The sequence below is a fragment of the Panthera pardus genome, unplaced genomic scaffold (assembly GCF_024362965.1).
Source record: "Panthera pardus isolate Hobbes unplaced genomic scaffold, ASM2436296v1 HiC_scaffold_12, whole genome shotgun sequence".
Taxonomy (NCBI): domain Eukaryota; kingdom Metazoa; phylum Chordata; class Mammalia; order Carnivora; family Felidae; genus Panthera; species Panthera pardus.
This window is the reverse complement of record NW_026526677.1, coordinates 11,633,266-11,646,383: the sequence shown is the minus strand read 5'-3', so window position 1 is coordinate 11,646,383 and position 13,118 is coordinate 11,633,266. Positions and strand designations below refer to the sequence as shown.

The window sequence follows — 13,118 nt, the reverse complement described above, 5'->3', positions numbered from 1 at the left end:
GAGTGCCCAGCTGGGATGTGAGCAGGCAGGGTGGTGCCCAAGCCCCCCAGGTACCCGCTGTATGCTGTGATACCTCTTAGTAGTTCTTTTCAGCTTTCCATATTAAATAGACTTTGGACAAAATTTCACACAGATGCCATAAAACTTGGTGGGAATGTGAGCTAAGTGAAAAGAAATATCTTCGTTCGACCTGAAAAGCACACACACACAAAATTGAGAGGGAAGTGATGTTCACCTTTCTTTTGTTTCTGATTATGGTCAGAAACAGGAGATAAACTTCAAAGAAAGAAATTAAGCCTCGTTTCAAGGATTCGTGAAAGAAAACGAAAGGAATTCAAAAGCAGTAAGATTATATGGTAAGTATACATTTCACATTATAAGAAACTGCCAAGCTGTTTTCACAAAGGGTCACACCATTTTACGTTCCCACCAGAGTTCCAATACCTCTCCATTTTTTGTCTATTCTTTTTTCTATGTTTATTTATTTTATTTTAAGAGACAGAAAGAGAGCATGAGTGGGGGTTGCGGCAGAGAGAGGGAGGGAGAGAGAGAATCCCAAACAGGCTCCACGCTGTTAGCATAGAACCCTGATGCAGGGCTCGATCCCATGAACCGTGAGATCATGATTTGAGCCAAAATCAAGACCTGGATGCTTAATCTACTGAGCCATCCAGGTGCCCCTGCCTATTCTTGATATATTTGTCTTTTTTATATTGGTCATTCTAATAGGTGTGTACTCTGATTTTAATTGACATTTCCCCAGTGGTAAATGATGCTAGCATCTTTTCATGTGTTTATTTGTTATTCCTATGTCCTCCTGTTGAAGTGTCTTTTCAAACCGTTTGTCCCTTTGTGTTTTATTTAGGATATTGGTTTTCTTATTATTGAATTTTAAAAGTTACAAACATTATACTCCTAGGTACTTACCCAAGAGAAGTGAAAACATATGTCCACACAAAGACGTGTACATGATTATTTATAGCAGCTTTAATATGTAATAGCCAAAAAACCAGAAACAACCCAAATTGTTCATCAAGTGAATGGATAAACACACTGTGGTATATCCATACAACTAAATGGAAAAAAAATATTGGCACACACAAACTTATGGATAAATTTTATGAGTGGAAAAAAAAAACCAGTCTATGTTATAGGATTCAATGTATAGAAAATTCTAGAAAATACAAACTAATATATACTGACAGAGAGCAGATCAGTGGCTGCCTGAAGAAAGAGGGGCAAAGAGGACATACAACAAAGGGTCATGTAACAAGAACACTTTTGGAGTGACAGATATGGTAACTATCTTAAATATAGTGATTTCCTTGGGTATATGGTTATGTCCAAACATCAAAGTATACACTTCAAATACATGAGCCTATTGTATATCAATGATAGCTCTATAAAAAAATAATAATAATTTTTAAGAAACAAAGTAGAACAATGGTCAGAAGAGAAACTCTGAGTTACACCTTCATTTCCATAGCTGAGGAGCTATTCATCACACACGGATTTTGGTACCTAAAGTAGTGTAAAATAAAGGTAGAAGTAAAGAAGTCTTGTTAAGTGAGAATAGACCACTGAGAAGAACTTCATGACCTTCATTTTTTTTATTTTTCATATAATTAAATTTGCAATTTATTTGTTTATTTATTTTGAGACAGAGGGTGAGAGAGAGAAAGAGAGCATGGGAGGGGCAAAGAGATAGGGAGAGAGAGAATCCCAATCAGGCTCCATGCTGTCAGTGCAGAGCCCAACTTGGAGCTTGAACCCATGAACCGTGAGATCATGACTGAGCCAAAATCAAGAGTCAGTGATCAACCGACTGAGCCACCCAGGCGCACCTAAATTTGATTTAAAAAAGGGAGAGTGGCGCCTGGGTGGCTCAGTTGGTTAAGCCTCTGACTTCAGCTCAGGTCATGATCTCACAGTCTGTGAGTTCGAGCAAGTCTGTGAGTTCAAGCCCTGCATCAGGCTCTGTGCTGACAGCTCAGAGCCTGGAGCCTCCTTCAGATTCTGTGTCTCCCTCTCTCTCTGCCCCTTCCCTGCTCATGCTCTGTCTCTCTCTGTCTCAAAAATAAATAAAAGCATTAAAAAAAAATAAAAAATAAGATAAAAAAATAAATAAAAAAGGGAGGAGTGTTTCTGTGGAGTTCAGTCCAAAGAGAACCATTTTGCAGATAGTGGTTCTTAAATCATTTAAATGGAACATGCAGGGGCACCTGGGTGTTTCAGTCGGTTGAGCCTCCAACTCTTGATTTTGGCTCAGGTCATGATCCCAGAGTCATGGGATGGAGCCCCATGTTGGGTTCTGTGCTGAGCATGGAGCCTGCTTGGGAATTCTCTCCCTCTCTCTCTCTCCCTCTGCCCCTCTCCCCTGCTCATGTGCTCTCTCTCTCTCTCTAAAATTAAAAAAAAAAATTTTTTTTTAAACATTTACGTGGAGCATGCAATCTGGAAAAGAAACTAAACACATTGCCTTTCCCACACACCAAATTGACTCCATTTTTTTATCCCTCATGCTCCAAGAGTCCCTTCCTGAACATTTCACATCTACCTGTTTATCTTGAACATGCAGAACTTCTATACTTATTTTTATGTCACATCTAAAATATTTATAATTTACAGAAGAATAATTATATGCATGTTTGTATTAATCAGATGTCATTTCCCACACACTAGCAATAATTTCAGAACAGCCCTTCATGTGTTAACAGCAGCTCCCTAGTTTTCAGTCCTAATACCTAACTCTTTAAACCTGATATGTTAAGGGAGAGTGAACACTTTCTGTGATAATACTTTTCATTTTTCCCAAGCTGCACAAAGAAGAGGAAACATGATTCAATGGAGTTGGGAAATAACACAAGGGTAAAAGAATTTATATTTATGGGACTTACTCAGTCCCAAAACCTGAGTTTGGTCCTATTTCTTTCTTTGTGCTTGGTATACGTGACAACTCTTCTGGGAAACCTCCTCATCATGGTCACTGTGACCTGCGAGTCCCCCCTTCACACGCCCATGTACTTCCTGCTCCGCAATCTCTCCGTCTTGGACATCTGCTTCTCCTCCATCACCGCTCCCAAGGTCCTCGTAGACCTCCTGTCAAGGACGAAGACCATCTCCTTCAATGGTTGCATCACTCAGATCTTCTTCTTCCACCTCCTCGGGGGGGCAGATATTTTTTCTCTCTCTGTCATGGCCTTTGACCGCTACATAGCCATCTCCAAGCCCCTGCACTACGTGACCATCATGAGCAGGGGGCGATGCACTGCCCTCATCGTGGCCTCCTGGGTGGGGGGCTTTGTCCACTCCATCGTGCAGATTTCCCTGTTGCTGCCCCTCCCCTTCTGTGGACCCAATGTTGTTGATGGCTTCTACTGCGACGTCCCCCAGGTCCTCAAACTCGCCTGTACAGACACCTTTGTACTTGAACTCCTGATGATTTCCAACAATGGTTTAGTCACTACCCTGTGGTTTATTTTCCTGCTTGCATCTTACACAGTCATCTTGACAATGCTAAGGTCTCAGGGAGGGGAGGGAAGGAGGAAAGCCATCTCCACCTGCACCTCCCACATCACTGTGGTGACCCTGCATTTTGTGCCCTGCATCTACGTCTACGCCCGGCCCTTCACTGCCCTCCCCACTGATAAAGCCATCTCTGTCACCTTCACTGTCATCTCCCCACTGCTGAATCCATTGATCTACACCCTGAGGAACCAGGAGATGAAGTCAACCATGAGGAGACTGAGGAGAAGACTCATGCCTTTTGTAATGGAATAGTGTAAGTATCTCCAACCTCTTCATCACCAAGGACTCCTTTATTTTTTCCATAAAGTCATATTTATATACCCAAATACATTGTCAATAAACCAACTATACTTACTAGATAGCAATTTATTTTCCTATTTAATAGGTTACTGATAACTTAAGTTTCTGGTGAGCATGCAGATAACTAGTATTATAGGACTGAGCTGATTGATGTCCTTGAATAGAAATTCAAGGACAACTATATGGCAGGTAAAGACATAGATTGAATCTAACACCTTTTTCAACAGGCAAGTTAATAGAAGTCTAGATATGACTGATTTGCTCAAAATCTTATATCAAGTGAATTGCAGAGAAAAGTCTTCAGATACCTAATCTATTGTCCTTCTGCCATAAGAAGGCAATGTGTTACATTACCAGAACTGTCTACACCAAACTGCAATCCTGTTCTAAGAAAGATCTTATGATCCGTGCCCCTGTAGTACACACATATGGGTGCATATGTCCTACACAGATTAGGGAATTTTCTCACCTTAAACTCCATATGGGGATGTGACCACTGAGAACCTCAATAGTAGTACGTAATGGTTGTCCTACTGGATTCCTATCAGGAATGAAGAAACTTGGGCCTAAAAGGATTTATCACATGCAGAGCCAGACAAGCCAGATGCACATTCTCATGATAAGTTTAGACAAAAGCAGAACCTCATTAATCCTATACGAAGAGCAACCCATTCTCATTATTTAAGAACCGATTCCAGTCTCATTGGCTTCACCATTAAGGATTTACATTCTTCCCACCAAAGAGGAAGAGAGGAGGTGTTCAAGAAAGTAAAATTCTAATCAGTCTGTTTTTCAATCTGTTGATGTTTGGGAAGATGTGGTATAGGCTAGTGTTTTATCTGGGAGAGCATGGGAAAGAAATAAAGTAAAAAAGTAAAGCCTTGTGACCTCTGCCATCTACCAGCTGTGTGACCTTGAGCAAGTTATTTTATTTCTCTTCAGGTTACATATAGTTCATTCATGCAAAGATATTTATAATGTCCATTTCATGGAGTCATTGATATAGTTAAAGGGAAATGGTATATGTGAAACACACAATCCCCAGCAGATAGTAAATGTTCAGTGCAAGACAAATGTCATTTTCAATATCACCCTTACTGCTCTGCCTAACACACATTCGGTCCCCCATGAGCCTATTGCACTCTTCTCCAATATGGCCCATATTCCTAATTATCAAGGAAAAAAACCTGATGGGATAAAAAGCAAAGTAATGTACACTGAATTCAAAGCATCTATCATCTTAAAATTTCTAGTGTTCTGTCATTAAAACATGACAATGGATTTGCTTGCCATTCATTCAGGTCAAAGAGACATCCTATAGCTGATGAGATACAGCACAGGAGAGTTTCATACCAAAAGAAGGTAATGAGTCAAAGATAAACCCTAGCTGTGAAGGTGATATAAGGGGTCAGACAAAAAAGTCAGACAGACTCAGTAGGCTAGAAGAGAGCCCAAGTAAAGTTAGCCAAAGGGTAGTGAGTATTGAGGATGAACTTCAGTTATATCTGTCATTGGATCTGGGCTGGCCTCATAATCACTCATCAACTGACTGGCTCAATCATTTGATCACTTGATCAATTTCCTGTCACTTGATTTCCTGTCACTTGATCAATCAATTCTAACTTTTTACAGTATTAACCTACTTCCTCTAGCATGAAAATTATAAGAATAATTCACACTTAAGTCACCATTCATAGAGTCCCGCTACATTACTTGTATAGTTTTGGTCTTGAGTCCTTAGGCCTTTCTTTATGAAATTGCCTATAAAAAATGCACACCACAAGCCACTTTATGGTCCATTTCATGCAAATGTGTTCTATCCTTTCCTTCGTATCTCATATTTTTACTACTATGTCAGAACTGGATGGCACCGAAGATATATGGGGTGTGAATCATTGTATCACTGGAGCATAATCCCAAAGGTCGAGAACCCAGAAACCTCTTCCGCAACATGGCTCCTGACACTTCCTCAACCATCTCTAAATAAACATACAACATAACCTGATCAATAATTCAGGGGAAGGGAAAAGCAATACATCTGATTACACAAACATACATCATTTATATGGATGACATAAAATCACAATGTGGGTGGGCTGCATTTTTTCCATTTAAATAAGCTTTTATTATTTTTGCAGTTCTGCTGTTAACAGCCATAGGAAATTTAACAGACTCTGGGCATACATAGAGCTTTCAAATTACCCTTTCCTGCACCACTCCCTGAATCAAACGTTTTAATGATAAACATCTCTGGGTACCTGTGAACCTAATAACATAAAATAACTCCAAAATAATTAAATTGATGAATATCAAGAACTGTCACTGTGCTATGCTCCTAGGTCCTAAGTGAACTGTGGATCTCAGAGATGTAGTAGATTAAAGTAATTGCAGAGGGACAATGTACCTATTGCATTAAACAGAAATTGCACAGATAAATCTACACTGTCCAGTCTCTGAGAGCTGCCCTATCAGTAGCCACAGAGCTTTGATTTTTTCCATTGGTACTCTTTTACTTAAGTTTCATTTCCCAGCTGATTGCAAGCAAATTGACTTTGGTCACGAGGAAGACTGCATAGTTCTTGGTGTCGTTGAACACAACTCTTTCTTCTTGAGCCAAGGGAGATAATGCACTGTCTCATATACTTCCTCCAGAGAAAAGCTTGTGTCCTGAATGTGCATTGGGACCTCTGCATTATGTGTGAGATGGGGCAGAGAGGAGATGAGGGAGTCTCATAGGAACTCCGCTGAATTGGCCACTCAGCTTCCCTGCACATACCCAACAGTATTCCCTTTGCTCATTCCTATATTTGGCTTGTGGCTGAGGGACTAATTGAGATGGCCGAGGCACTATAGGGCAAAGTGGAGGAGTCAGTTGGATGTGATTCCCTGAAGCTTCCTTCTCCCACCTGCAGAAAGAAAGTAACAAAATCACTAACCTTGAGGTTGGCTTTCCACTAAACACAGTATTTCCCCAGAACGTACTTCCTGTCAGATGTAGCCGGAGCTTCATAAGAAGATCAATTTCCCATTTGGAGACTGAAGTCGGATAGTGTTGGTATGTGTGAATCTTCTGAAACTGGAAAGCTGTTAGTGTTGATTTTTCAGAAATGCCACAAGTGTCTAGAATGTTCCTATTGAAACCATAACTCTAATCAAGCAAATGAAAGTGGTGGTTTTTCACAAAAGAGGAAGTAAGGATTACAGAATACAAGAAGGTCAGTTGGCTTCAGGGATGTGATGTATTCTACTTGGTGAGATGTCGAGATTCAAAGTGTTTTGAAAGTGAGATGGTGCTAATATCCCAGCTCTCAGGAGGGTGACTGCCTTGGAAAAATACACCAAGACAACAATTCCTGAATTTAGTATATGTTTCTTGGCTGGGAATGGAAGTATGGGGGCTTTGAGTAAGATGTTTTAATGGTTAGCTTGTTTATCTGTGCCCTTATGTGCTGATGAGCATGAATCATGCTCCTAAAATTTTTAGGGATTCAGTTAAGGATAGAGGCCTTTCAATATTGGGAAAGAGAAAACTGTGACATGAGAAATTCCATTCCACGTAGAGAATGCACAGCATTTGCTCAGTGGGAAGCTGGGATGTGAGGGTAGCCCTCAGGCTGTAGGCTCTGTCCAAGCTTGACAAGCTTGTTTCCAAAGGAAGAGGTCTCCTTGGGGGTGATTTCTTTTTAATGTTTATTTATTTTTGAGAGAGAGGAAGAGCATGAGTGAGAGAGGGGCAGAGAGAGAGATGGAGACACAGAATCTGAAGCAGGCTGCAGGATCCAAGCTGTCAGCACAGAGCCCAATGCAGGGCTCGAACTCACGAACTATGAGATCATGACCTGAGCCGAAGTCAGATGCTTCACCAGCAGAGCCACCCAGGTGCCCCACCTTGGGAGTGATTTTTAAGAAATTCTTATGATCTGTATTTTGACCTTGCAAAGACACATAAGATTGTATTTCTTTGTCCATTTCCCCCTCACACTCACTATTATGCATGTGTTTTGATGCAATATGTACAATATACTTTCAAAGTAGCTTTCCCACTCTTTGTAAAAAGACAGCATCCATAGGAACCCAGCAGATCCATTATATCCAAGAGGAGTTTATATTTAAAGTAATGCTACTCAGATCTCATTTCTGCGCCCTGCCCTGGAGCACTGCATGTGGTACCTTGATGAAGGTACCTCTGAAGACTGCAAAGCCTGCTCTTTCGAACTCTGCTTTTCTTTTTTTGTTCAGTCACTCTGACATCCTCTCACAGGAGAGGATGTGCAATCTCCTAACACTCGCATACTACTTTCCCTTGATAGGAAAAGATTATTTTTTTCTCTGCATCGTTTTCTGGGACGGGCTGATCAACACTGGGAAGAAGTACAGGTGCAGTAGTTAAGAGCATCTGTCTTTGCAATAAGACAAATCTTAGTTTGAGACAAGGCTCTGCCAGCAGTGAGACCTTGAGCAAGTTACTTAATCTTTCTGTGCCTCAGTGTCCTCATCAACAAAGTAAAAATAATAACTATTTCATCTGGATATTACAGGTTTTGGAAGAGATAAAGTGAAACAGTTGGTATAGCACATAAGAAACACTCCATAAATGTTCACTAAAAGCAGGAAAAAAATAAGCAGAGCAGAGCTCCATTATCCTGCCCATATTTGCATAAGGCTGAGACTTTGAAAGTTGCATGGATCCTCTCCACCACCACTACCACCCTCCCCTGCCTGCCGGGCCTGATAGCCTGATGACTGCCTTTCGAATTGAGGATTATAGTCCATTTTCTTTCTTTCTTTCTTTTTTAATTTGAGAGAGAGAGCACGCAAGTGGGGGAGAGGGGCAGAGGGAGAGAGAGAATCCCAAAAAGGCTCCATGCTCAGCACAGAGCCCAACACAGACCTGGATCTCAAGACCCTGGGATCATGACCTGAGCCAAAATCAAGAGTCGGATGCTCAACCGACTAAGCCACCCAGGCGCCCCTATAGTTCATTTTCTATCTAAAGACCTTTTATGACCATACCTATATTTATGACTGCATACAAAAACAAATTTATTGGTGTTTATAAGCAGATATGTGATACAATACTCTGAATTTTTTTTTTTTTTTTTGGACATATGCTTCGCTCAAATCCCTAAGCAGAAAAGAAAACTATTGCTAAAGGAGAGATTGCATTTTTCATTTACCCCAAAGTGTTGGGAAGAGAGCTTTGAACCATAGGGGTCAATAGCAAGATGAGCCGCGCCCCTGGGTGGCTCAGTGGGTTAAGCATCCAACTTCGGCCCAGGTAATGATCTCATGGTTCGTGAGTTCAAGCCCCACGTCAAGCTCTGTGCTGACAGCCTGGAGCCTGCTTCAGATTCTGTGTCTCCCTCTCTCTCTGCCCCTCCCTAGCTCACACTCGCTCTCTCTCTGTGTCAAAAATAAATAAACTTAAAAAAAATAGCAAGATGAGCCACTCTCAGACAAGCCCCCACAGATGGACCCGGCAGGTATAAGGCAGAAGCACTCACCTGAGGCTGGTGACACTGAGTCATCACTGGCAGAATCAGCCTCCTCAGTACCTTTCAGTTTCCAAGACAGACATACAACCTCACCTCCTCCTTAGAAGGATCCTGTGTATGAGGTAGGTCTCGTTTATCATCATGGTACAGATGAATTATAATGGTGTAGGCCAAAAACTACGTCTAAGCCATGCCCTGTGAATCTCATGAGTTTGGTACTATTAGTAACTTGCCAAAGGTCACACCAGCTAGGAAGTGATAAAACCCAAATTGCGTAAGTGTTCCAGATGATCCTCGCACGTGTATCCCAAATGCGAGTGTGGGATGATACTGTCCAGCAGAAGTCCCAGACAGGGTTTACAAACATTACGTACCTAAATAGAAATGGTTTTTGTGTATGTCCCCCACGATTTTGTACACCCCCCCCGACTTTTCTTTCCACTGATTCCACAAGCTACAACACTCTTACTGTTCTAACTGTAAACTTATTTTTGTAATGTTTATTTATTTATTTTGAGAGCGAGGGCATGGGGTGGGGGGGGGGGGTGGGGACAAAAGAGAGGGAGAGAGAGAATCCCAAGCAGGCTCCGTGCTGTCAGCACAGAGCCCAACTTGGGGCTCGATCTCATAAACCGTGAGATCGTGACCTGAGCCAAAATCAAGAGTCGGACACTTAACCAAATGAGACACCCAGGTGCCCCATAAACTTCTTAAAGAAAGGACCAATGGGGCACCTGGGTGGCTCCATGGATAAGCTTTCGACTCTTGATTTCAGCTCAGGTCATGATCTCACAGTTCGGCTCATGGGATGGAGCCCTGCGTCGGGCTGTGTGCTGACAGCACAGAACCTGCTTGGGATTCTCTCTCTCCCTCTCTCTGCCCCTCTCCCACTTGCACTCTCTCTCTTTCTCTCTCTCTCTCTCTCTCTCAAAATAAGTAAATAAGCATTAAAAGAAAAAAAAGGAAGGAAGGAAGGAAGGAAGGACAGATTTTTGAGTCACCTTTCCCTCTAAAAGATCATCTCAACATCATCATAATGGTTAATTTTATGTATCAACTTGACGGGCCGCAGGGTGCCCAGATTAAACATTATTTCTGGGTGTGTCTGTGAGAGTGTTTCCAGATGAGGTTAATTTTTTTTAATTTTTTTAACGTTTTATTTATTTTTGAGAGACACACAGAGCATGAACGGGGTAGGGACAGAGAGGGAGAGGGAGACACAGAATCCGAAGCAGGCTCCAGGCTCCGAGCTGTCAGCACAGAGCCCAATGTGGGACTTGAACCATTGAACCATGAGATCATGACCTGAGCCAACGTCGGATGCTTAACCAACTGAGCCACTCAGGTGCCCCTGATGAGGTTAAGTTTTGAATTGATGGACTCAGTAGAGCAGATGAATTGCCCTTCCCAACTAAGGCAGATGTCATTCAATCCTTTGGTGGCCTGAACGGTTTAACAAAAGTTAGAGAAAGGAGAAACTTGCCCCCTCTCTCCTGTCTCACCGCTTGAGTTGGAACATGTCATTTCATCTCATCGTTTATACCACTGGTTCCCTGGTTCTCAGGCCATCAGACTAGGACTGAATTACACAGCTTTCCTGCATGTATAGCTTACAGACAGCAGATTGTGGGACTTCTCAGCCTCCATAATAGTGCAAGCCAATCTTTCATAATAATTCCCCTTTTACGTAAATATATGTAAGCACATACATGTGCATCATACATACGTTGTCATAGTGGTTTCCTGAGCAGAAGATCTGCAACCTGTTAACCTATTCGAGGATTCAAAAGCAAGATTCTGGAGTGGGTGGCTGTCATCCTTTCTACATTCCAGGTTGATCAGACTCCTTTTGGAATGATTTCTCCACCTTCTAGCCATGGTACGTAATAGTGCAGGGGATTCTTAATTCTGGGATCCTGGAGTCCTGAAATCTACCACAATCATTATTCTAAACATCTATTCTTGTCACTCCATGTCGTTACATAAACCTCCAACACAGGGAGACTGAGATGAATCTGAACAAATGATATTGGAATGAGGAGGGAGCTCTTTATCTTATTTTTTGTGTGTGAGCAAAATGTATATTACCATGAGGAGCAGTGGTCACTTAAGGATTTTTTTTTCCTACGATTAGAAGAGCAAAACAAAAAAAGAAATCCACAAATTAAAAACCAGAGTCAGAGAAAGAACAAGAGGGTATCCTGCATAACACAAGGATTTGGGATGATCTGAAATCCCTGAGTGATGGGTACCTGGGTGGTTCAGTCAGTTAAGCATCCAACTTCAACCCAAGTCATGATCTCATGGTTTGTGAGTTCAAGCCCCGCATCAGGCTCTGTGCTGACAGCTCCTGTCTCCTTCTTTCTCTGCCCCCTCCCATGCTCATGTGCTCTCTCTACCAAAAATAAAATAAGTCCCTAAGTGAGAGGAAAATAAGAAGGCAACTCTCAGGTTGCCTTTTAACTATAAAAGTAGACATTATGAAAGTGAGTAATCCATCAACTCTCACTTGAAATGAAATTCATTCTTTAGACATGAGATTAAAATGTTACAATCGCTATATGCTTATTATTTTTTTACATTTTACGGAAGTATAACGTACGTACATACAGAAAAATGTCCGTGAATGCACAGCTCAATGAATTTTCACACGTGCTGAAAACGCCTTTATAACACCCTGATCGAGAAACAGAACATCTTCAGCACCTCGGAAATCTCCTTCATGTTTCCTTTAACTTTGTATATTTTTGTCCTTTATATGGACGAACTAAGAGAGTGTACGTTCCTTTGTGCCTGGGTTATTTGGCTCAACGTTATAAACATAATGAGGTTCATTTATACCATTACACATAGTGTAGCTCATCCCCACTGATGAACAATACTGTGTGGATTTGACCCAGTGTATCTTTTCTACTGGCGATGGGTATTTTTTGTCATTCTCCAGTTTGAAGCAATTACACACAGCGCTATGAACATATGTTCTATTTCCTAGGAGTGGAATAGATGTTCTTATGTATATATTTCCATCCTAACTGATACATGCACAGCATTAGCCACTATAGCCCAACAGCAATTTGACTGCACAAGTTTCATACGCCCTCCAGCAGTGTATGTATGTACATTCCAGTTGATATACATCTTCACCATCATGTGGTATTTCTCATCGTCTTCAATTTAGCCACGTTTGTGTGTATGCAGTAGTTTCTTCCTGTAATTTTAATTTACATTTCCCTGATAACTAATGACATTGAACTGGCATTTGGATGTTCTATTTTGTACAGTTTTGGTTGGTGTCTTTTGCCATTTTCTGATTCAGTCATCATCTTTTTCTTTGACTGATTTGTAGAAGTTTTTTAATATATTCTGCACATGAATATTTTTTCAGATATATATATTGTAAACATCTGGTCCCATTTGTGGGTTATCTTTTAATTCTTGTAATATCTTTTGTGAGCAAAATTCTTCACAGTCGAATTTACGCTTATTATTATTTTCAGTTTCAGATTATATGGTAAAAGTACAATTGAATAAGTTCACAGACCTGTCACCTGTATTTCAGTGACCACAGTGATAAAACCTATCTGCTTGGATGATGGAGTCAAAAACACAGGTAATCCTCCACCTACTGGTGGCATGCTGAATTGCAGGCACAGCTCATGCATTGCAAGAGCTTCCTCCTAAGGCAAACACCAAAACTCAAGTGCCAGAAAAGAAAACAGGAGATTATATAACACACTCTTTAACTGCTCTGTTATTTCTTCCAAAGATATACTTGAAAAAAGGATCTGTGACCCA

At 41.2% G+C, this 13,118-nt stretch overlaps 1 protein-coding gene across 1 annotated transcript; it reads left to right on the top strand.

Moving 5' to 3' along the window:
- Positions 1 to 2,844: 2,844 nt before the first annotated feature.
- Positions 2,845 to 6,658, top strand: LOC109246971 (olfactory receptor 4D11). Its single transcript, XM_019415327.2, has 2 exons — positions 2,845 to 3,744; positions 6,641 to 6,658. Exons 1-2 carry the CDS (start codon positions 2,845 to 2,847, stop codon positions 6,656 to 6,658), a joined length of 918 nt encoding a protein of 305 aa, XP_019270872.2.
- Positions 6,659 to 13,118: the final 6,460 nt, after the last annotated feature.